Here is a 24,569-nt window from a genome sequence, read left to right on the forward strand (position 1 = left end):
CAAATCGGACTGCATCACATGTAAAAGTTTTTGCAAAGCAAACAAAATGAAAAGGCAGCTGACTGAATGGGAGAAGAAATGCACCAATAATACACCTGATAAGGGGTTAATAGCTACAACATGTAAGGCATTCATACAATGTGACACCAAAAGAATCTAAAAAGTAAACAGACCTGAGTCGTCATTTCTCCAAAGAGGACATGCAGACGACCAGCAGATGCACGTATAAATGGTCACCATCACTCTTCGTCAGAGATGCAAATTAAAGCCACAGTACCACCTCACACCTGTCAGAATGGCTGTCATCAATAAATCAAGAATGTGGAGGAAAGAGAACCCTCATGCACTGTGGGTGGGAATGCAGACTGGTGCAGACTCTGGAAAACAGTACAGAGTTTCCTGCAAAAAGGAATAATAAAACTACCATATGACCCAGCAATTCCAATGCTGGGTATTTATCCAGAGAAATCTAAAACACTAACTTAAAAAGATACATGCACCCTCATTTTCACGGAAGCATTATTGACAATAACAAAGATATGGAAGCAACTTAAGTGTCCATCAGTAGGTGAGTGGATAAAGAAGAAATGGCACGTATATACAATGGCTATTCAGCCATAAAAAAAAAAAAATCACATTTGCGACAACATGAACTGACCTGGGGAGTGTTATGCTAAATGAACTGACCACTTATGCTATAAGTGAATTGACCTGGGGAGTGTTATGCTAAATGCAATGTCAGACAGAGAAAGATAAACACCATTCAAGTTCACTTATACATGGGATTTAAAAAACAAAATCAACAAGCAGAAACAAACCTGTAGTTACAGAGAAAAATTGATGGTTGCCAGATGGGAGGGGCACTGAGGGTGGGTGAAAATGTAAAGGGATTATTATGAAGTACAAACTGCCAGTTATAAAAATAACCATGGGGATAGAAAGTACAGCATAAGGAATACAGGCAATCATATTGTAATAATCAATGTCAGATACTAGACTTATCGGGGTGCTCACTTTGTAAGTTATACAAATGTCTAATGGCTATATTGTGCATCTGAAACTAATATGATGTCCATTTTAATTATAAAATAAATGAATAATATATTTAAAAAGTGATTTTTCACCAGAAGCCCCAGACATCTTGTAACACATTCCCCTCAAGTTGTCCAATGGTCCTTGGCTCCCCATCCCCTCAGCTTCCTCAGTGAGGCCTTCATTTTATAACACTTCAAGTGATAAAAAATAATTTGAACATTAAAAAAAAAAGCCCTGGCTGGTGTGGCTACTGGATTGAATGCCAGCCTACAAACCAAAGGGTCACTGGTTCGATTCCCAGTCAGGGCACATGCCTGGGCTGTGGGCCAGGTCCCCAGTAGGGGGCGTGTGAGAGGCAACCACACATTGATGTTTCTCTCTCCCTTCCCTTCCCCTCTGTCTAAAACTAAAAATTTAAATTTAAAAAATTTAATTTAAGAAAAAATAATAAGTGGCTGTTCAACCTAACACATGTCATCTCTGTCAGTCCAGGAAGGCTCCACAGAGCATGCCCCTCAGCCCGTCCCAGGGGTCCCCTCTGCCCCCAGTCACCGGCTCCCAGGAGGTGACTGCCCCTCCACTCGACCCTTCTGCACCCCCCCGACAGTCTGTCCTTGACAACACAGGGGCTTTTTAATTCTCTGCCTGAGATCACCCACTTCCCCTCCAATCATCTTGAATGAATTGGGAAAATACAGGTTTGGAAGCGAATAAGCAACTATTTTATTTTGAAGTTTTATTTTGTTATGAACTTCAGTTAAATTTGAGGTAACTTTACAAAGCACAAAGAAGTTCATTTCCAAATTAACCTTGCTCGGGCCTAGTTGCTCATTTACTTCTAAAGCTGAATAGTGTTCCCAGTAAAAGATTAACTTTCAGCCTTGAACCTCTCCTGTACCCGTGAGGCCATGGTCAGTGACTTATTCTTCCTACCACAGCCAGCCTCGAGCCAGGCTTTGAGTGGCTGCCTCGAGACACCACTTTTGTGAGTCCTGGAAGACGCTGAAATCAGGTTTGTGGTTGGGTGTCTTCTGTGGGCTTAGAACTGGGGAAGGAGATATGGCAGGTGGGGCGAGAACCAGGCCAGACCCTGTGTGAGGCGCCGTGGCTGCTAACTGAGAATTGACAAGGTGGCACAGAGGAGTCATGTTGACAGGACAGGACCCACCAAGGGAGGCTTCACTTCAAAGCTCTTCCAGACAGAGGAGGTCGTTTACTTCAGTCAAGTCTTAGAACCACCTGGTAGAATAGTGACCCTTAGGAACAAGGGTCAAAATATGTTCACTCAAAAGGGTGCTGGAAAATCCGGAAGATAAAGTTCCTGCCCTCAGGGGTATACTTTATACATGGACCTGTGCGTCCTGGTCATGGGCAGAGGAGCACAGTGATGTGCCTGCTCCTTCTAAAAGGCAAAGGAGACAACAAACTCACAACTATCAAGAACTGAACCTAAAAAACAAAAACCAAGCAAACAACTAGAACAGGAACAGAATCACAGAAATGGAGATCACATGGAGGGGTGTCAGTGGGGAGGGGGGACAATGTAGGGAAAAAGGTACAGGGAATAAGAAGCTTAATTGGTAGGCGTAAAATAGACAGGGGAGGTTAAGAATAATACAGGAAATGGAAAAGCCAAAGAACTTGTATGTACACTCCATGGACATGAACTACGGTGTGGGGGGTGCTGCTGGGAGGAGGGGGCGGGGCCCAGGTGGACTAAAGGGAAGAAAAAAAATTGGGACAACTGTAACAGCATAATCAATAAAATATACTTTTTAAAAGGGCAAAGGAGTTAATGTTTCATAAACAATTGAGCAGGGGTACCTTCCCTGGGGGAATGAACTTGTGTGGAACTAGGTACCAACGCAGAGTGACTCGGGACTGTGATCAGGCCAGGTTGAATCCACAGATGGAGCTCTGGAGAACTACCCCAGACAGTCACCAAGTCATGGTGGTGTTGGTGTTGTCAACAGAATGTTCAAACTTATAGAGAATTTTTTAATAAAAAGTTTTATTTGAGCCCAACAGAGGATACACCTGGACACAAGATCTCAATAGACTGAGAAGAAAATGCTTCTCAGAAGTTTATAGCTTTTTAATGCATTTGGGATTAAGGAGGACAATGGGTGCAAGATTACATGAAGGAGGGAGACAGCACAGTGGGAATGAGGTTATAGACCAGGTAGCAACACTATCTGCTTACTCCTGAGAAGGGCGTTTCAAAGGTGTGCTAACCTAAATGCTCAGGAACAGTGGACAGGGCTTGCTGAGGGCCAAGGTAAACCTTTTACTAAAGAAGTTACGTGCCTTGGGCATGACTACCCTCCATGACCTCCCAAGTTAGGAATTTATGATCACATCACCCTGTGAGGTTACTTTTTGTAGAATCTCTTTTTCATCCACATTATAAAGATCAGACAAATGGATTGATAAAACTAACAGAGAGCCTAGAAATAGGACCAGAGGAAAAATAACCTTTGGGGATCTACCTCCTAAAGAGAAACAAAACTAACAAAGTCTTTACTCTTTTTTAAAAAAAAGATTTTATTATTTATTTTTAGGGAGAAGGGAAGGAGAGAAAGATCAATGTGTGGTTGCCTCTCACACGCCCCCTACTGGGGACCTGGCACGCAGCCCAGGCATGTGCCCTCAACGCACTGAGCTACACTAGCCAGGGCCAAAGTCTTTACTCTTAATCACTAAGCTATTCTGCATTTCCCAAGATCCTTTGACTTTTCCTAAGCTCTCTATGAGATATCCTCATTTTATAGGTAGGTGAGGCTTGGAGCTTGTCTAGACTATCATCTGTGGGGTACCATTTAAGAGACGATGGAAATGTCCCCAGATTCCCGCAAGAGTCCCCGCAGAGAGGGATTCCTGTGATGGTCTAGATCATAGCAACTAACAGAGAATGTGCTGTTGAAATCTGTCCTCTCCTTTAACTGTAAGTTTCTTGCGAGCAGACACTGATATCATGTAAGTTTTTTCTTTCGTAATCCAATGTCCATATACACCGGGAGCTATGTCTCCTGGAGGACATGGCCATCTCACCGCTGTAGCAGAAGGAAGGCGGCAGGGTCACCTATCCACTCCAACTGGCCCAGAATTAACTCGTGGCTTCCATTCCTAGCCAGAGACAAGAACTAATCGTATAATCCTGCTTATCCGTAATCGACAGGGAAATATCAGGAAGCCCAAGATAAGCCCTAAGTGGCTCGCCTTCCTGGACGATAGTGTGTACTCAGTAAACCTTGTTGGGTAAACTCCTGAGGCAATCTGACACAGGGTTAAAATTATACTAGCCCAGAATTGTTCAAATTACTTGAAGCACTCAAACTACTCCAAGTTATGAAGCTTACCCGAGTCCTTCTTCTTGCCTCCATGGACCCCCTCAGCTACTAATGCCTTAGGGACTCGGAAATACGATCTGAAGTAGCTGCCATAGAGGGAGTGTCAGGACAAAGGCAAAGACAGACAGCTCCGCCCCACAGCTGCCTTTCTCCACCCCACCTGCTCCGCCCTTCCCCCCCCACCCCCGCCCCCTGCTGCCTCCGTGGGTGCCACTGCTGGAGAGAGCTACCCCCGAGGGACCCAGAGTCAGTAGTGGAAGAATGGGGCCCAGAGTACGTTCTGAACCTTTGTGTTGTTGCTGACAGGCACCCTCCACCCTTCGTGAGCAAATGGGGAGGCTGGGACGGTGATATCCACGCAGGACACCTTTCCCAAAGGACTAGGTGTTGAGGGAATGGGCCGAGCTCACTTTATGCAGTCCTTCCAACCCTACGGTACAGAGACCTACATCTCCTAAGGTACCACTGGTACTCCATACCGGCTCAAATAGCTCCAAAACAAGTCAGAAGGGTTTCCGGTCAGGCTTTGCCATTCTCGTCATGTGAGTTTGGATTATTCACTCGGGTTCTCTGCATTTCAATTTTTTCATCTGTAAAATAGGTCTCAGGTACATCTACTTTTTGAGTGCCCTTTATTGACTGGGTTATTGTGATCACCAAAGGGAACACTAGATGGAAGAGCGCTTTGTAGACTGATTTAAATGTGTCATTGTTTATGACCAGCTAAATAATGAAACCTTCCAATTCTCTCCTTGAGTCATAGTTTTGCTAAGGGAAGGGAGCAAAGCTGTACATTTTAAATGCCAACTCTCCCTCTAACCCACACTTGGCTGCACACGTTTGTCCTTCTCATGATGCTTAAGAGTCAGGCCATGGGAGTCAGAGCATGTACTTGACATATGAAGGTGGGCAATGTATGCAGTGTGGAGCAGAATATGATAACCCTTGATAACCTACCTGCTTGTAGGTTATCAAGGGTTGCAAAATGAATGCAGGTGAAACAATTTACACAGCACTTGCAATTTTATCGTCATTATTATCATTAAGGAGCTATCCTGCTGTCTCTAGGGGTCTTTGTGTGATCAAGTTATTCCACTGCCCAGTAGAACAAGGAAACCCCCAACTTTTCAAAACACCACGGGAGCACATGGTCCATGTCTCCCAGCATGCCCTGCGCAGCCTCTACACCCCATAGAAAGCACACAATTCGCAATATGACTGTGTCCCAAAACTCCACTCAGAAGCCTTATGTTTAGAATTCAGTACACATTTTCCCATGGAAAGAATGCTTTTAAAAGAATGGTTGGATTCCTGGGTGACTGAAATGGCCAGAATTTTTTAAAGATCCCAACATGAATCACATGAGTCATATGAAATGTTCAAAGGAAAATAACAGGTGACGGGGGGAGGAGGGGAAAAATTGGAACAACTGTAATAGCACAAACAATGCTATTTGTATAGCTATTTTAAAATATGTTAAAAAGAAGAAACTTTGCTTTTGAGAAAATGCAAAAAATACAATGAAAAACTAGTTTAAAAAAAACTCATTATCTATCTAAGTGCATTAGATCAAATAGCAATATTGCGAAAGCAAAGTCTGCCTTGAGATTCCTTCCAGCCCCAGTCCATGTCCTTGCCCCTTTCCTTGGTCGGGAAAAACAATTTGAACCTCAGCTTGTAAGCACCAGATAACACTGAATGTCCTTGCTCTTTACTTTTAGACTCCTTATCATTACTGTTATGCTACTTGTACCTCATCAATTGCTTGCCGTGACGCCAATGGCCTAAACAGATTGCATGAGCTTAAGTGAGCTAAAATTCTTAGTTCACAAGAGACTTTTATCCTTTCCTCTCTTCCCTCTTCCTCTTGGGCAGCTGGAGTAGAGAAGAGAGAAAGGAGATCAAATACGAGCAACACATTAGAAAACTTGGACCCTCCCTTTAACATCTGGTAGCTTTAAGTCTTGCATGGATCAAACTGAAATATGTAAAATCATCTGGAGCTAAGTCTCCCTCCCAAGCTTAGGAAAAACTTTGAATAACACGGTTGTCACGCTCTTCAACTCTCAGCCTCGTCTTGGACCTCTGAAAAAAATAATGGACTCAATACTCCACTAAGCTTCACACAGACCATGAAGAGAAGTGTGCACCGCACACTTGATTGTATTTTCACCCTAGGAAATTCTCTTAAATTTGACATCAGTAATTTATGTGAACCAACTATTTGTCTGTGCACCATGAAATTGAAATTGGAGAACATCTATCTTTAGAGGCTACCAGAAGACACAGTTCTGGGCTTTCCTCTGTGATAATTGACTGCCTCTTTCTCTTCAAATGCTGGGGGGGGGGGGGTGGAGAGAGAGAGAAAGTTGCCACTGCTTTCTGTCTACTTCCCAGAGAAGCGTATAGAAGAGGAAGCAGTAGATAGAAGTGTCCTAAAATGGTGTTTGTTATATATAAGGATGCTAGGTTATTTCATTTTCAAGTGGCTTTCCGATCATGTAATTCACACTATTCCAGGCAAGTAATTCTGAGTGAGTCTGATCCATTTTTCTTGGATTAAACACAAGCGTTGTTGAGTTTCTGTGCGAGGAATCCGCAGGAGGGCATTTCTGTGGGGACTGGTCGAGACACTGGGAGGTGTGTCAACGTAAAAAATGCCCAGACCTGTAGAGAATGTTTGTAAGAGTTTCTCTAAGCCAAACTGATTATGTGTGTCAGGGAGCAGGATTTCAAATGCTCCAGAGAAGAACAGTTTTGCTGTTTCTTTTATGCATTTGAAAGTAAGGAGGGGGCCCAATCGCATGAAGATGAGAGGAAGCAACGTGGGGATTGCATAACAGGAGAGTTCACACTTGTGGTTGCTCACCTCTTAGAAGAGGTGATCTGAAAGGGAGGTCCATGCATTAAAAGGAGGGGTTTTATTACTAGTTATTGGGGCGACACTGGTTTCCAGGATCAGGTTTGGAAGGGGGAATTTTAGTGGTGTGTTAACTTAGATGCGCATTGAAAATGGACAGGATTAGCTTAAGGCAAAGATGAACCTTTTGCTAAAGAAGTTATATGACTCGGATATGACTATCCACCATGACCTTTCCAGCTAGGAATTTATGATCGCATCACCCTGTGAGATTCCTTTCTATAGAAACACTTTTTTCATTCACAGTTGAAACCTGTTGGAGAATTCTCATCCAAAAAGGCAGAAAGAGATGACAGACAGGGGAATGTTAAATTGGAGTAATGAGCGTTTATGAACAGCCACTCGGTGCTACACACTGTCCTAACGCTCAGGGGTACAAGGTGTGATGGGGGCCCCAGGTTCAGTGACTCACTAGGAAGACAGCATGTCTTTGAGGCTACGAGCTATTACAATGAAAGCATGTACAGCAAAATTAGCAAAGGGAAAAGGCTCACAGGGCACAGTCTGAAGGAAACCAGTCTGAAGTCCACGAGTTTCTCCCTGTGCAATTACACAGGATGCACTTCATTCCTGCAGCAATGAGTGGCGACATCACCTGCGCAACTTCCATCTACCAGGGAAGTTCATTTCAGAGCCTCGGTGCCCACGGTGGTTTGGGTGTGGAGTTGGTCATACAGACACCCTCTGTCTTGACCCATACCAAAATTCTAGACTCTCCGAGGGAACACAGATGTTCAGCATAAACCACATTGTTTGTACAATGAGTGAACACACAGCAAGCCAGTCTTATCAGGAAATGGTAAGCACCTTCCTGATATCCAAGTTCCCCGGCTCCAGCCCAAGGCCAACCTTGCAAGCAGGCTGTTTGTGCAATAGCTTGTCCAGCCTGCTGTGTTAACTCTTTTTTGCACACAGAGATTGAGATGTGATTGCAATGCAGTTGGACAAACTCAATGATTAATTCATTCATTCAACTAAAGTTACTGAGCCCTTAAAGCATTGGGTAGGAACGAGATAAATTAAACAGGGTTGTTGTACTTTGTCAAACTCAACCCAGCACCTCAACAGCTCCCTGCCCACCCACTGATGAGGTGAGCTGCCTAGAAAAGACTCCATAGCTGTGCTCCAAATTCCACTCCTCACCTCCGTCTGGAACCCACTGCACTTCCCAGGGGCTCTGTTCTCTGCCTGACATAATTTCTTTCTGCTTAGCTCCCGAGGTGTTTGGAATCCTTCTCTCTTTGATTTGACTAGATTCTGACCCAGCCCCTGATGCTCTCAGATCAGCTCTGCCCCATCCCTACCCACCACCGGAACTCCCATGTTTCATCTGGCCTCTGTGGCTCCTCACCCAGTAGAGGAGCTACCCCATTTGTGTTTGAAGCCCTGGTTCCCAGAGTTTATCTTCACCCCTCAGTGATGCCAAAGTCACATAATTTCTACTCCGAGCCTTTGGCTCATTGGAACCCTGTTGCCAACTGCTGGGGAGATGCCCAGAGAGGAACCACAGGCCCATCAGCCCTTCCTAATGGAGCCCTCTCACGCAGGAGCTCTGCACACCATGACTCACTGCCACCGGAGCCGTTAGCTTCTCTGTGGCTACTGTTCCCATGGCCCTCTTCCCTTCCAGAAGGATTCACCCCCAAGCCCTGCCCTCCTTCCTCCTTCAAAAGGACCAGCTCCAGGTTTTCAGGGTTCAGAGTGGGATGGAAAAAAGTGGAGGTAATACGTTGTTTATTTGGTCTCAAAATTAGCAACATGTTCAACGACCCAGTCCAGGAGTTGAAAAAGTCAACTTCCCCCCTGATATCAACCACAGCTCCAAGCAGTTCCGACATCAGTCCCTAGACACTCCCAGATACTAGTATCGATTCATCCCAATTTTCCTGGCCTGCTGGGTCTCTTCCCCAAATGGCACAGAGGTATGAAACGGCCCTCTGACCCATTCAGAGTGACTCAAATAACCAGGAAAAACCACCGAGAAATGAAACCGGTGAGACAGGAGCCAGGTCCTGGGAAGCTATGAAGGCCATGTCATGAACACCGGAAAGGGGCGATCAGACTCACATTTCAGAAAAGTCCTGGGCAGCTGGAGGCAGACGAGATGTAGCGTGAACCCAGAGGCTAAGAGACAAAGATAAGAGATTTTTTGAAATAACCTCATAAGTTGTGGCAGGGCCTCAACTGGATCTGAAGCAGTGGGCTTAGAGATGAAGGGACAGACACGAAGAATACTCGAAGACGGAATAATCAGGCGTTGGGGGCGGGGGTGGAGGAGTGTGGTGTGTGGGGCTCCCTGCAGGCCGGCTGGCGTGGGCTTGTTGACAGCACTTCCACTGAGATAAGAATGCAGGGGTTAACAATGGATCCCAACAGCTTCCTGCTGCAAACCCCTTCACGCTGTCCTCTCCCTCTGAGGTGTTTCTGGTTTTCTTTCGAAGGTCCAGAAATGTCCATGGTGTGTTTGACAGACTTTGAGGCTTGTGCACAGAAGTGTCTGTCCAAGTCAACTTGGGATTACCTTGAAGGAACAGCCGGGGAAGGCCTCACCAAGGATGACAACATCGCAGCATTCAAAAGGTGTGGCCTTCTGTCTCCTTCCTGTTGTTAAAGTCCAGTGCGCTGGTTCAGAGCTCCTCGGCAGGGCCCAGTCCTGGTTTCTGCCAGCAAAGAACACAGAGAACTCAGATATAATAGCGGTTTCTGTGTTGCTGTTTGGGGTTTGGGGCCATTTGGGGGGTGCAGATAGCTGGGGAGAGGATGGTTGGAGAGAATTTATCTTAGCGCCTCCACAAAATTGGCACCAGGGAGTCACCCTCTCCCCATGCAGTTCAGCAACTCGGCCTCCTGGGAAGATAAGATAAGAACCTAAAGGTCACCGGTCACCTGGGCAGGGTGGAGAGCCCACTGCATGGACCTGAATTTCTTGAGTTCTTAAGCTTCTGGCTTGGAAGAGAGATGTTTGAAAGGAGAGAGAACTCTGGGTGGGAGGAAACATGGAGACCCAAGGAGGCTTAGGGAGGAAGGAGAACTGATTCCGGGCAGAAGGGCCGGACTAGAGCAGGAGGGGATGGAGCACAGACCAGCAACATCAGCAGCCAGCAGCCCCACAGGCTGGGCGGGCCCACCGCCATTTTTTTGGATGGTGAACAAGCCAAGGGTGATGTGTTGTTTTGTTTTGTTTTTCTCATAAAACAGTTGAAAAAGCCCAAAAGGAGAACAGCAACTTGTAACACACAAAAATTACATGAAATTCAAATTTCAGTGTCTATAAGAAAAGCCTTATTAGAACATAGCTATGTTCCATTTATGGCCACTTTTACAGCAGAGCTGAGTAATTGTGACAAGGACAGCATAGTTCACAGAGCCCTAAACGCTGGCAGCTGGGCCCTTTGTAGAAAGTTTGCTGATGCCCGTGGTAGAAGGGCCCAGAACACACTGGAAAACTGGGTGCGAGGTGAACCCTAGGTCTGAGTCTTCATACTTGTTAACTCTATACTTCACACTTCAGTTGCTTCACTTCACTGTGTCTTCGCAGTACTATTAGGAAGTGGGGATTATCCCCCCCCCCCATTCCAGGGAGAAAGTAACTGAGCCTGTGTGACTGATGTTACACCATCAGAGTTTCCTGAAACATCTTCCTAAGTTTGTGTACAGGAATAATAATATTTGGTGAAAGACAAGCATGTTTAGACCCTGAGGTTTAGAATCTGTCAGCTTTAACACGTTTTATATACTTGCCATCAGAAAATGTTCCTACCTTCCCCTAAAGCAGTACTTCAGACAAGCCTTTAAATGAACTGGCCTCTAGCAAGGAGAATACCATGATCACCCCCTGGGCTTTGTGCTCTTTCCGTGACCTTTTCTTATCTTAGAGATTTGTTCTAACCTGAGAAGGAAGAGCCTGGAACTCTTAGCTTCTTATTCCTTCTTTTTCTAGTCCTTGTTCCGATGAATCAGAGGAGCACCCAAGTGCTGAGAGCCTGGTCTGGGTGGCAGGGTTTAGAGACAGACCTCTGAGGGAGTGAGGCAGGGGCAGGTGGGGACCGCAAGGGCACTGGGAGTGCAGAGGAGGCGGGTTCCAGTGGAACAGGGGTAGGAAGGGGCTTCCTGGAGGAGGGGAGCGTCCAGTTGGTCTATGCCGCCAGCCAAGGGAGGGCCGCCAGAGGTTTCTGGGGACCCAGTCTGGTCCCAACCTGTACCAGGAATCGGGAGGTCCCAGCACCAGGCCGCGTCTCCACGCTGGAGAGTAATCCCACCAATAGAAAACCTCTTTGTTGTCTAGCACAGGATCCGCCTCCGTCCCCGGTACCTGAAAGATGTGTCGCAGGTGGACACCCGGACCACAATCCAAGGGGAGGAGATCAGTGCCCCGATTTGCATCGCACCTACAGGTTTCCACTGCCTTGCTTGGCCCGATGGGGAGATGAGCACAGCCAGAGGTGAGAGCCCGCCGCATCTGAGGCCCCCTTTTCAGGGCGGTGCAGAGCGCAGCAGGTGTCCTTCCGCGGGGGCAGCTCCAGGGTTTCTCCAAGGGTCCTGGGAACAGCGAATGATTGGAATTAAGGAGGATGGGAAAGGATGGGAAAGGAATGTTTAACACTGTGTTTGCATAACATTTCACCGAAAATTGAGCAAATACCCATTTCCCACGATAAAGAATGGTTAGGGTGGAAGAGAGACTACTGATGAATAGGTGGATGCAGAACCCAACCCCTATGCCATCTGGCAGAAGGTGCTGGCCTCTCTGACTCACACTGTCTGTGGGGAAAGGGATGCTCCGTGAGGCCTGGGGGCAGGGCTCTCACCGACCCCTCCTGGGGCTGAATGGCGAGTCTCTGAATTTAGGATGAGAGGAGAGGCATGGCTTTAAGTGCTAACACTTGGCCCCGGCAGGTGTTTTGTACAAATGTTCCACCTTCCTGTTGTTTGATTCACCTTGTCATCTTATCGGACAGTTTCTTATTGGGTTATGCCTCCTTCTTAGTTGCCCTCATTCTCTGCCCCACCCCCGTCCCACCAAAAACAATGAGAAGGAAAGGGAAGGGGTGAAGCCAGGCTGAAGATATTCTTGTGACTCCTTTGTAATCCTCACTCTAGGCCTAATCTGTTTTCTGCGAGTGTCCTTGGGGCCTTTTCCTTCGAGTACGGGCCATGGGAAGCAGTGAATTCAGGGATTCTAGAGCTGAAAGTGACATTCATCTGGGTTAGGTAGGAACCAAGTCTGGCTAGGTTGAAATATGAACATCCTGTATGAATACGCCTATTCAGCTGCATCTTCACAGTTGAATGTGTTGCGTTGTTTCAGACGTGGGGCTAATGAATGGGATATCTCCTGTTGACATTAGGAGTCAAAACTATTCATTTTTGATTAGGTTCAAATGCTCCGCCCATGGGTTGTAGAATGGTAGTGACATTAACCTGCTGGAGAATCCAGCTGACAATGCATAAAGTAGGACATGAGAAACATGCAAGGCAGCAGCAGCGTCAAGGTCATTGTCACCATCATCGACATCCCTGCCACTAGCATTTGCGTAGCATATCACTGCATAATATTAAAAATGCTTCCAGATCCAGCATCTTACTTAATCGCCCAACAACCCTGTAAGAGGTATTACTATTACTTCTCCCAGTTTGCAAATGAGGAAAATGAGATTCAAGACCGCACAGCTTAGAAGTGGTAGAAAACCTTCTAACTTCAGACCTCATGCTGTTTCCACTACAAACCTCAGCTTTTGCCGCCTTTAACATCCTTTTGCTTCAATAATAAGTTCACTAGAAGCCCGTTGCCCTTTCTGACAACTGCAATGTGTCCAACACAGGTTGGGGCACTACATGGCCTTTCTAGCTGGAAATACTTTTATATGGAGTACAGGGTTTAGAAGGCAGGTTACAGAGGGAGACCCACACACCTTTAGGCCTCCCAAACGCTTCTGTCCTCCGCCTCACAGAGAAGCACAAGGGAATCGAGCTTTATCTTCACTGCCAGTTGGCCAGAGGCAACGCAGACTCCTTTGCACCCTAGTCTAGAACACGCCTGCCCTCCGACCTGAGTCGTGTCACTTGCTTTGCAGCTGCCCAAGCGGCTGGCATCTGCTACATCACCAGCACATATGCCAGCTGCACCCTCGAAGACATCGTTGCTGCTGCCCCCAGAGGCTTCCAGTGGTTCCAACTCTACGTGCAGACAGATCGGCAGCTAAACAAACAGCTGATCCAGAAGGTAGAATCGTTGGGTTTCAGAGCTCTAGTGATCACTGTGGACGTGCCCAAACTTGGCAACAGGAGACAAGACATTCGAAACCAACTGAACTTGAAGACGAATTTACTGTTAAAGGATCTTCGATCACTTACAGAGGTAGGAAAGCTACCGGGTCCAATGGGCAGGCATCGCAGAAGGCGAATTTCCTTCTCCGGTTCCACCCTTTGTTCTTTCCACAAGAGTCCACTGAGCACCTGCACTGTGCCAGACACTGGGGATGCAGTCATTCGAAAATCAGATCTGGTTCCTGCTTCCCAGAGCTTCCAACAAACTGAGTATAAGACAAAATGTTCCCACTCCAGGAGCTGTCCGATCTGTCACCAGAAGTGTTCTGGCCAGGCCTGAGTGCTGAGAAATGAGAAAGCTATAGAAAGGATTTTGCATGTATGAGAGAGTAAGCTAAACACGTTCTTCCAACGTTTTCTACTTTATGGCACACTTAGAAAATGATTATTTTGGATGGCACACTTAGATAAACCGACCCTCTGATGGGGAAGCTCTGGAGCACCAGGGCACTGACACATTTGTTTGGAATCTCTGAACTAGATGACTGCAAAGGGCGCTTCACCCATTAAAATCCTACAGTCGGATGGGATGGAGTGCCCCAGAGAGAGACAGTCACGGTGAAGCGGCCATTCCTACAGTAGAGATAGTGATACCAGACTTTTCGGTCGATGGGCAGCTGTGATATTCAGCCAAGAGATACTTGACAGTTGGACTTATTAAGTTATATACAACTTGACCTTGAGGTTTTCAGGAACCTTTATCTCAGATTCCAGAAATGAATGGATGCTTGGCATCCATGGTGAGTCAAGGGTCAATATTGCAGAGTATCTGATTTAGGATTAGTGAAGTATTGCTTAGTTCTTACTGCCCTATGCATATCTCAACTCTAACACATTACATTGGCCCATAAATGATAAATGCTTTGGCCTACCCACTTCACTTCCTAAACTCTGTGTTCTCTCAACATACGGCCTGTGTCTTAGCTGTCTTTGTATCCCCAGATTCTGGCATAAAGATTGAACAGGGACACAATTAATGGTTAATAAATAAGCAAATGAAGAAATTATCTTTGTTAAGAAAAGGAGCTAGAAGTAGGGTCAATTTTTGTAGCTCCTTTTCTCAAGCTTATAAATGTTTCTTTTCACTCATCATTCTCTGGCTCCCTAAATGTGCCTCATCTTTGGAACGGATCAAGTGGTCTCTAGGAGTTCAGGACTAAGGTTCTTTTTTATTCCCCACAGAGAAATCCAACACCTCATCTGCACATGTTTCCCATCGACTCAGCCTTCTGCTGGGATGATCTCTCCTGGGTCCAAAGCATAACTCAGTTGCCCATCATCCTTAAAGGGATCTTGACAAGGGAGGATGCAGAGCTCGCCTTGGAACACAAAGTCCACGGCATCATCGTTTCCAACCATGGCGGGAGGCAGCTTGATGACGTTCCTGCTTCTGTGAGTGGGATGACCCCAGAGAGGGTGTGTCTGTGAGTGGTGTATGTGTGTGCGTTTGTGAGTGGGGTGTGTGTGTGTGTGTGTGTGTGTCTATAGCGAGGTACTCTGGACAGTTTGGTGCACACTGCCCTCTCTCTTACCACATATGTTGGTATATGCATATAAATTTTAAGAACGTTTAATCATTAATAATAGCCTAGCGTGTACCAGGCTATTATTACATTTAGCATCTCTAAAGCTTACAGCAGTCCTGCAAGATGGGTATTATTATCCCCACATTACAGATGGGGATCCTGGAGTTCACTGATGTTAAGTAACTTTTCCAATTAACACAGTTAGTAAGTAATTAAGGTGGGACTGATATTAGAGGTGTTTCAAAAGCACCAGGTGTCCTGCCTTCTGGAAGAAGTGTTCAGCTGGAAGGTCACCTGTCTGCATGGGTGGTCACCTCGTATTTTCTCATATGTCACAACCCAGGAAGGAACAGTGTATCACTGAAGCTAATAAACAACCGTCTTTCACAACACAACTTTAATATGCCCAGTGAATCCTTTGGTAAAAATGTATAACACTGTTATTTTTCCCGTAATGTGAATTTATGTCTGTTAGAGGTAAGAGCTTGAGGAAAGGAAATAAAGAGAGAGGCAGGGAAAAGATCTTTAAATGGAAATTAATTGTTGATTTATTTTCATGAAGATACGTATTGTCAACATATACATTTTCATGAACTTTATTTTCAGGACTCTTCTATTGTTGCTCGACTAATTTTAAGAAAGGAAAGTGGATTTTTTCCTATTGAGTTTTTTTGGTTTTTATCATATATGTAAAACACGGGCACTGTAGTTAAATTATAAAATATATAAAAGCAAAACATAAGATAAAAATTAGTCCTACTTTTATCACTATTATTAATGTTAATATTTTGGGAGTTGTGTTTACCAACTTCATAATACGAACTTAACATCTTAGGTTTGAAAAATGATGCATAATATTTTGTAATTTTTTCCCTTTTCCTTACAAATATACTAAGGGCATTATATTATTTCAATTATATGTGCTCCTCTTAATTTTAATGATGTGTAGTATGAACAGACAATTTATTATTGTTAAATTTACTTTTCAGTTACAGTTAACATACAATATTATGTTAGTTTCAGGTGTACGGCATAGTGATAAGACCTTTATGCGCCTTACGAAGTGATCACCCGATTAAGTCTAGTAACTGTCTGACACTGTGCACAGTTATTCCGGTATTATTGACTGTCTTCCCTGTGCCGTACTCCTCATCCCTGTGACTGCTTTTGTAACTGGCCATCTGTACCTCTTAATCACAAAAGGACGATTTATATAATGCACTTCCTAATACTGAACACCTGGATCGCTTCTAAGCTTCTGCTGTCATAAACAACACGTCTCAGTGACCATCCTTCAAGCTCTAGCACTTTCTCAATTACTTCAGCAAAACAAATGCCAGGAAATACAAAAGCCACCAGCTTGGACTTCCTGGGCCTCCCCGACGTGGAGGGGGCACCCCTGTCCCACGATGCCCTAAAAGTCAAAATGGAAACCCTCAGGCTGCAATGTCCCTCCTTTCAGATCGACGCCTTGACAGAGGTGGTGGCAGCTGTGAAAGGGAAGCTGGAAGTGTACCTGGACGGCGGGGTCCGAACCGGCAACGACGTGCTCAAGGCCCTGGCCCTTGGGGCGAAGTGCGTTTTCCTGGGGAGGCCAGTCCTCTGGGGTCTTGCTTGCAAGGTGAGACCAAAATGAAAACCAGCCGGGAGAAAGCACGTTTCTCATTCATTTGCATGCTTTTCACTTCTCTGTGGTTTGGCCCCGGAGATTAACCATTTTTCGAGGCGCCACAGGGTCCTGAAGGAGGGCCACACCCGGCCGCATCGCCATGCTTCTCAGCAGCTGCTGCAAATTTTCAGGAGCTCTCAGCCCTCCTTTTCCTCCTGGCGTTTCCTTGTCCCCGATCTAATTCTGACTTTGCAGATACTGCCATCCCAGCCACATCTCTGGCACGCTTAGAATTTATACTCGGCTCTGGGTCACAATGTTCCTTTCTCCCTCAGGGTGAACATGGTGTCAAGGAAGTTCTGAACATTTTAAAAGATGAGTTCCACACGTCCATGGCCCTTACAGGTGCGTGTGTCCCACTCTTTTCCTGATTTGGAACTGAGAGCCGGAGGTCTCCGGCACAGGAGTGGTGGCCCCTCCTTCTAGCCATCTCTCCCCAGCCCAGGGGTGACAGCAGAGATGGCCGGAAAGAACCGTCCCCAACAAAGATTCATCTGTGATACTTCTTAATCTGAAAGGACGGTTTATAGAACACACGTCCTGTTGTTGAACATCTGGATGGCTTCTAAGCTTCCAATGTTGTGAACAACACATCAGTGACCATCCTTAAAGCTGTAGCACTTTCTCGATGGCTTCTGCAAGACACATTCCGGGACATCAAAAGCCGCCTGCTTGGCCTTCCTGGGCCTCGCCCACGTGGAGGGGGCCCCCCTGCCCCACAATTAAGATGTACAAAAGCAAATGCAATTTCACACTCTGGGACAGAGGGTCCATGTTGCACTGGGCTGTTTCAAGGACCTCAGGCTCATTGAATGTATCATTTTAAAGTGATATTCATGGACCATGACAAGTCGAGAAATTATGTCAAAGAGGAAGCATGGAGGGGCTGGGGAGGGAGATACAGACAGGAGGAGAGAAGGGGAGAAGGAGGATCACTGTCCTACGTAACCACAGACAGACAGCAAGACAGACATGAGGAGCTCAGAGTTACATGGATTTCGGTCAAAAATGAAATGATTGTAAACTGGTGCTCATAAAAACGTCTAAGTTTTTAGCAAAGCCCAGAATCCCAATGATCCCATAAAATAGTGGTTCTTTACTAATGATATTAGCTTTCCTCTTAATTGGCATTTAGTTTTGAGATTCCAGTTTATATTTTTCTAATTCTAAGTGGCTCAATTCTAAATGACCTAAAGTCACCAAGCTCCACCATGAGGGAGAGGAGGACACCAGCATGAACAGACAGCATACTGGTGTCTTCTGGCCCTGGGCTGGGGGGAGGGGGCGGGTGTCTTCATCTGCGTGTCTGTGCATTCCCAGAGGTTGAAATGACTTGTCCTGTTCTCCAGATATTTTCTCCATTCTTGTAAAATTAGGCCTAAATCTTTTTTTAAAATATATTTTATTGATTATGCCATTACAGTTGTCCCATTCCCCCCTTCACTCCCCTCCACCCTGCACACCCCTCCCCCACCATCCTCCCCTTTAGTTTATGTCCATATGTCACAAGTTCTTTAGATTCTGTATTTCCCATAGTATTCCTGCCCTCCCCCCTGTCTATTTTCTACCTACCGTCTATGCTACTTATTCTCTGTACCTTCTCCCCCCTTCTCCTCCTCCCACGCCCCTGTTGCTAACCCTCCATGTGATCTCCATTTCTATGGTTTGGCTCCCGATCTAGCTGTCCTCTTAGTTTGCTTTTGTTTTAGGTGTGGTTTGTAATAACTGTGAGTTTGCTGTCCTTTCACTGTTCCTATTTTTTATCTTCTTTTTCTTAGGTAAGTCCCCCTTAACATTTCATATAATAAGGGCTTGGTGATGATGAACTCCTTGCATTTGACCTTATCTGAGAAGCACTTTATCTGCCCTTCCATTCTAAATGAAAGCTTTGCTAGATAGAGCAGTCTGGGATGTAGGTCTTTGGATTTCATGACTTGGAATACTTCTTTCCAGCCCCTTCTTGCCTGTAAGGTCTCATTTTAAAGTGAGATTTTTGAGAAATCAGCTGACAGTCTGATGGGAACTCCTTTGTAGGTGACTGTTCCCTTATCTCTTGCTGCTTCTAGAATTCTCTCCATTTAAATCTTGGCTAATGTAGTTATGATGTGCCTTGGCGTGTTCCTTCTTGGATCCAACTTCTTTGGGACTCTCTGAGCTTCCTGGATTTCCTGGAAGTCTATTGCCTTTGCCAGACTGGGGAAGTTCTCCTTTATTATTTGTTCAAAATAAGTTTTCCACTCATGGCTTTTCCTCTTCCCCTTCTGGTACCCCTATAATTTGGATGTTGGAACATTTAAAGATGTCCTGGAGGTTCCTAAGCCTCTCCTCATTTTTTGAATTCTTCTTTCTTCCTTCTTTTCTGATTGGTTGTTTCTTTCTTTCTTTTAGCCCACTCTCTTGATTTGAGCCCCAGTTTCCATCACTATTGGTTTCCTGTGCATTTCCCTTCATTTCAATTAGTTTAGCCTTCGTGTGTTCCTCTAATTTGTGACTAAAATCAACCAATTCTGTGAGCATCCTGATCACCAGTATTTTGAACTGTGCATCTGAAAGGTTGGCTATTTCTTGGTCACTTAGAATTATAGGCTCTGGGGCTTTGAGCTGTTCTTGAGTCATGATGTTTGGTCTGTTTGCACCTGTTATGTATGAGGGGCGGAGCCTTAGGTGTTCACCAGGGCGGGGCAACCCAGGTTGCTGGGTTGTGCTGCTGTATGTGGGGGCGGGGTCAGAGAGGGAAAAAATGGTGTTTTGCTCCGCTCTCTCTCAGATTTCTGTCCCCTCTGTCGCTTCCCAGAAGCACATTGGGCCCCTCTGGTGCTGGTTCCCGGGTGTGTGGGCTCATGTACTCTCCAGAACCCTGTGGGTCTCTCCAACGAACTCTCTGTGAGCCTGGGAGCCTCTACCGGCACCTCAACCCCAAAAGTCTTTCCAGTTGGTGCTTTCAGGCCCTAATTCCCATCGCTAGGGCCCTAGCCTGAGCGGTCTGTCTCACTGCTCGCTCCTTAGCTTGGTTTATCTGCACACAAATGTGTGACCGCAGTCAGCCAGCCACCCTATGCCCTCACTGGGTCCACCCGTCGCCACCCCACCCCTAGGATCCACCAACCACCCCCGCCTCCACTCCTGGGTCCGTCGGACCAAGCGATCTTTCTGGCCCAACCCCGCTCTGCCGCTGACTCCGCCCCTCTTACCAGTCTGGCTTCGTTGTTGTTGGACTTTTATACAGTTCAATTTTCTGTGTTTTGGCTGTGTTTTTGTTAGTAAAACTTCGTTGTCTTTAAACTTAGTTGTGGGAGGGGTCAGTGCTTCCACCTACGCCTCTATCTTGGCCAGAAGTCCCACTGTCAGCAGGCCTAAATCTTTTTTAACAATAGCCTGATTGGGGAATTCACAGTAATAAAGCTTCATTATCCCCCCAAAAGTTAACATGTAATAACCCCTGAAGAGTAAATGGTGCCAGACACTCTATTTTCGAGATAGAGAGTGGAGGGTTTTTTTTTCATGCCTGAGATTTTGTACTCCTCTTCCTCCTAATTGCCCTACAATAGCAATGTATTGTTTTAAAGGTATTTTTGAAAAAGTAGTAATCACAGCCAAACGTGGGCAGAGAAGGCGGTTCAGGGAGGAAGAGAAAGGAGAGGAAACCCAGGAGAAAGGCCAGCACTGGGCATCCTTTGAGAGAGGCTGCCCCAGGGAAGACCCCCCCACCGGTCCCAGGAGAGGGGGGATCTCAGGATTGGGGGCCTGTGCTTTTGATGGAACTCAGCACAATACAAAATCACAGTGCGCGCCCCCAGATACTCTGCTGCTGCCCAGCCCTTCCCTGCACAATGTGGGCACCTGGGAGGTGATCGGTGAGCGTGGCTTCTCTCTCCTAACCACCCTGGAAATGCGCGCTGCTTCCCTTTTGTCCCCGTGACATCGCCGCCCTGGGAGGAGACCCCTTAACACTGTTGCTGGAAACGGAGTACGTTTCAAAGTAATGTTCTTCCAACCATGAGACCAATTTCTGAAGTGTTTGTATTCATAAAAAGGTTAAAGTTATGATTTGTCTTGAAAAACAAAAGCGTGCACATAGAAATCATGTCAACACACGGCCACACAGACCTCACTAAGTCGTGATCCCTTATCAACGGACGAACATGCGAAGCCGTAGAGAATTTTTGTAAACATGGATTTGAGATAAACAGAGGGTATGCCTGGACACAAGAGAGATGACTGGTTCCACAGAGGAAACTGGTTCCGCAGAGGGGACTGGTTCCAAGAAAGGTCGGGTTGGCAGTGTCAACGTAAGAAATGCTCAGACCTGTAGGGAATTATATTTGAACCACACTGAGGACAATTGCCGGGAAGCAAAAATCTCAACAGATTGAGAAAATGCTCCAGAAAATGGCAGTTTCCCCACTCGTTTTATACATCGGAATCCAAGGGGAAGAGGTCAGGGAGTTTCATGAGTCAAAGCAGGGGAATCTCTGGAATTAGATAGAAAGTAAAACGAAAGGACACGTACTTCTTTCATATTGGTGGGTACAGCATAGTTAGCAGTTTACATGATAGTTATAACTGGGGGGGGGGGTTGTGGCCGCTACCCTGGTGGATGGGTGTGCTTTGAGAGGTCCAGAAAAAGGAAATTACTTTGACATTCCAAAGGTATGTTATCAGGTATGTTATTGTAGATGCAAAAAAGACGCCAGACAGGCTCAGTTAAGGTAAAGACTGACCTGTGTTAGGGAACATTGCTGGCCTAGGACAGGACTACCTGCCGTAAGCTGCCTGCAGTAAGAAAGTTCTGATTTCTGGCCATCCTGTGTGGTTGCTTTGGTCTGTGAGTTTGAAAGGCCTGCCATGCACCCTCTCCTGAGCTTGTCAGGTTAGTATGTGGCCCGTTTGCACCCACAGCAGCTTCCTTTATGGATTTGGAATTGAGGAGGGAAGGTCCCAGGAAGATGGGAGAAATCAAGGCAAAGAATAATTTACAAAATAGTTCATAATACTCTGCTTTCTTGAGGGTGCTTGCTTCTGAACAGAGGCACTGGGGCATTTCAAAGGTGTGCTAAGCTCAATGCACAGGAACCAGGGACAGGGCTTGCTTAGGGCAAAAGTAAATCTTTTACTAAAGAAGTCATGTGGCTGGAGTGTGGTGACCCACCAAGACCTTCCTGGTTAGGAATTTATAATCAGATCACACTCTGTGAGGTTACTTTCCATAACCCACTTCCCTTTTTTGGGTCCACAGTTCAAATATGATTTTTCCTACGATACATAACCAAAGATTTGGGGAGGAGGCATCTCTGTGCTCCTTGAGTAAGTCAGCCTACTGTGGAGTCCCACTGCTCCCTCCCCTGGGGAAACCCACGGCTCTCAAGGTCACTGTCAGTATGGAGGAGAGCTGCCCGTGGTTCCGAATACTTGCTTCTGCTGGGTTAGTTCACTTTACTGGTTACTTGGGCCTGCTACTGTTTCTGTCCATTGCAATCATCCCAGGCATGAAACTCAACTCTGTCCTCTGTTTCCATTTTTGGGAAAAGGCCCTCTTATGAGTTGTATTTTTGTAATACATTTTGCTGAAGTTATGTTTGGGAGGTGACGGTGCATGTATCAGGAAGATAGAAAGAACTTCCAGGGAAGCATTATACGTCCTGTTGTTAAATCCCAGCAGCCTTCTCATCACCAGGGGTATTTCGCTGTCTCCTTGAGCCCACAGTCCTGCAGCCCACAGTCACCTCAGTTCCTCTTCCTCCCTCCTCGTTTCACTTCTTACCTGGAGTTACTCTTCAATCCCTGTGCCTAATCTCAGCCCTAGTCCTACATTTGCATTTTAATTGAGACCAGTTGCTGCTGAAGGAGGGGTTCATTTCCAGACCTTCTCCTTAGAAGGTAGCTGCTGTACGGAATACTTACCCCAGTCCCCTGCTGTCCCTGGGTCACTTCCTCCATGACAGATGCGCCCCACATCCCTGAGCCTTATCAAGGCTGAGATAAAGATCAAGGGTATCTACTGTTTATCTACACATAAATCACTTTAAAAATGCGGAAATGTTGTTTTTACATTTTTACCATGCCATTTTGACATGGCTGTCAAAGGAGACCAGAGCACAGGCCCCCAAAATAATTCCCAGCATAATTTGAATGACACAATTCATTCTGGATACACAGCATTTTCTCAGGGTGAGCCCCAGGCTGAGTCGGGGCTCCCTGTGACCAGATCGCCCCTACCCAGGCTGGGTGGGTCTCTGGTGCTTCGGAGAAAGGAGCTTTTTATTTCTTTTTTTAAAATGATGTTTTTTGCTTAATTACTTTATTACTTTATTTTTTTTTGTATTTTTTCCATTACCATTTAGTCCCCTTAGTTTTTTACCTTTTGCAACAATACGGAGAACGTTATGCTAAGTAAAATAAACCAGTCAGAGAAAGACAAATACCATATAATTTCACTTGTGGAATCTAATGAACAAACTGAACTAACAAGCGAAATAGAGACAGACTCACAGATGAAGAGCGCTGGACAGCCAGGTGGATTGGGGGGGCCGGGAAGCCAGTGGAGGGATTGAGCAAAAGGAAAAAGGACCCACGGGCGTAGAACAGAGCGTCTGACTGCCTTGTTCTTTCAGGCTGCCGGTCGGTTGCTGAGATCAATCAGAACCTGATCCAGTTCTCCAGGTTGTAAAGAGCAAGCTGACAACAGGACGGCCGAGGTGGCCCATGGGAGGGAGGTGGCCCACAGAAGAAAGGCACTATCAGAGTGCCGCGCGATGCTGTCCGGCCTACGCCCGACCCTTCCAGCGGCTCAGCCACTTCACCCCGTGCTTCAGGCCCCAAACCCTCACCTCCCTCAAATGCTCCCTGCTCCTGTCTGCCCCACTGCTTTCCATGTGCCGCTCTGGGGCCGGAATCCCCCTCGGAAGGAAGGAGGCGGGTCAATAATGACTGCAGAGCTAGTGGAGAACATTTTTACATATCCTCTGTATCTCCAGGGAACATCTATGGACATGTGCATTCTGGACGGAAGAGCTATACATACAAAATATCCCCTCACAGCCCTGGCTGGTGTGGCTCAGTGGATTGAGCACGGGCCTGTGAAACAAAGGGTTACCGGTTCGATTCCCAGTCAGGGCACATGCCTGTGTTTCGGGCCAGGTCCCCAGTAGGCGACCCATGAGAGGTGACCACACATTGATGTTTCTCTCCCACTCTTTCTCCTTCTCTTCCCCTCTCTCTAAAAATAAGTAAATAAAATATTTTTAAAACATATCCCCCGCCAAAAATCAGACTCCTGTCTGTAGGTAAAGGCCAAAAACATAGTTTCAAACACAGCCTTTGGAGGGACTAACAGGACTGCTACTGACCAGCTGGTGACTTGGGAACGTTTTTTCAATATCACTGTGGTTTTCTTGTCCTCGGTGATCAAAAATAGAGATGACATTACCAAACTCACTAGGGTGGGAGAAAGATTAAGTGAGATACTGTTTGTAAAATTCACAGTGCTTCACACCTAGGAGTTTAAGCTTCATTCCTCGTGTGAGGCAAATGCCTACTCATCTAGTTGAAGACCTTGTTCAAACGTTGCCTGTTCTTACTTTGGCTCCCTGCGAGATGCTCTCTACTGTGCTGTGCACATTCCAGTATCACAACCCCTATTGCGATGTGTCATATTTATTTATTTGCATGTCTCTCTCCACAAATACACTGTACATTATTTGTGGGATGGAAGGATGGATGGAGGGATGGAATAGACTGAAGAT

At 46.1% G+C, this 24,569-nt stretch overlaps 1 protein-coding gene across 2 annotated transcripts; it reads left to right on the plus strand.

Annotated features, from left to right (window-relative positions):
* Nucleotides 1–1,901: 1,901 nt before the first annotated feature.
* Nucleotides 1,902–23,546, plus strand: HAO2 (hydroxyacid oxidase 2). 2 transcript variants are annotated; one of them, XM_037038829.1, is made up of 8 exons: nt 1,902–2,047; nt 9,747–9,885; nt 11,596–11,747; nt 13,380–13,663; nt 14,815–15,024; nt 16,621–16,779; nt 17,103–17,172; nt 18,023–18,200. In XM_037038829.1, the coding sequence occupies exons 2-8, from the start codon at nt 9,755–9,757 to the stop codon at nt 18,040–18,042; spliced, it is 1,026 nt and encodes a 341-aa protein (XP_036894724.1). In that variant the 5' UTR covers nt 1,902–2,047; nt 9,747–9,754; the 3' UTR covers nt 18,043–18,200. The 2 variants fall into 2 exon arrangements, with proteins under 2 accessions (XP_036894724.1, XP_036894723.1); XM_037038828.1 differs by lacking the exon at nt 18,023–18,200 and adding an exon at nt 23,439–23,546 and having other exon boundaries at nt 1,903–2,047.
* The last annotated feature ends 1,023 nt before the right edge of the window (nt 23,547–24,569 follow it).

This window comes from Sturnira hondurensis, unplaced genomic scaffold (genome assembly GCF_014824575.4).
Source record: "Sturnira hondurensis isolate 20B ecotype Veracruz unplaced genomic scaffold, ASM1482457v3 Scaffold0024822, whole genome shotgun sequence".
Lineage (NCBI taxonomy): Eukaryota > Metazoa > Chordata > Mammalia > Chiroptera > Phyllostomidae > Sturnira > Sturnira hondurensis.

Coding starts and splice junctions, on each gene's coding strand:
- HAO2 (XM_037038828.1), top strand. CDS start 9,755: ATGTCCATGGTGTGTTTGACAGACTTTGAGGCTTGTGCACAGAAGTGT. Junction 11,748..13,379: donor GGAGATGAGCACAGCCAGAG/GTGAGAGCCCGC, acceptor CTTGCTTTGCAG/CTGCCCAAGCGGCTGGCATC. Junction 16,780..17,102: donor TCTGGGGTCTTGCTTGCAAG/GTGAGACCAAAA, acceptor TTTCTCCCTCAG/GGTGAACATGGTGTCAAGGA.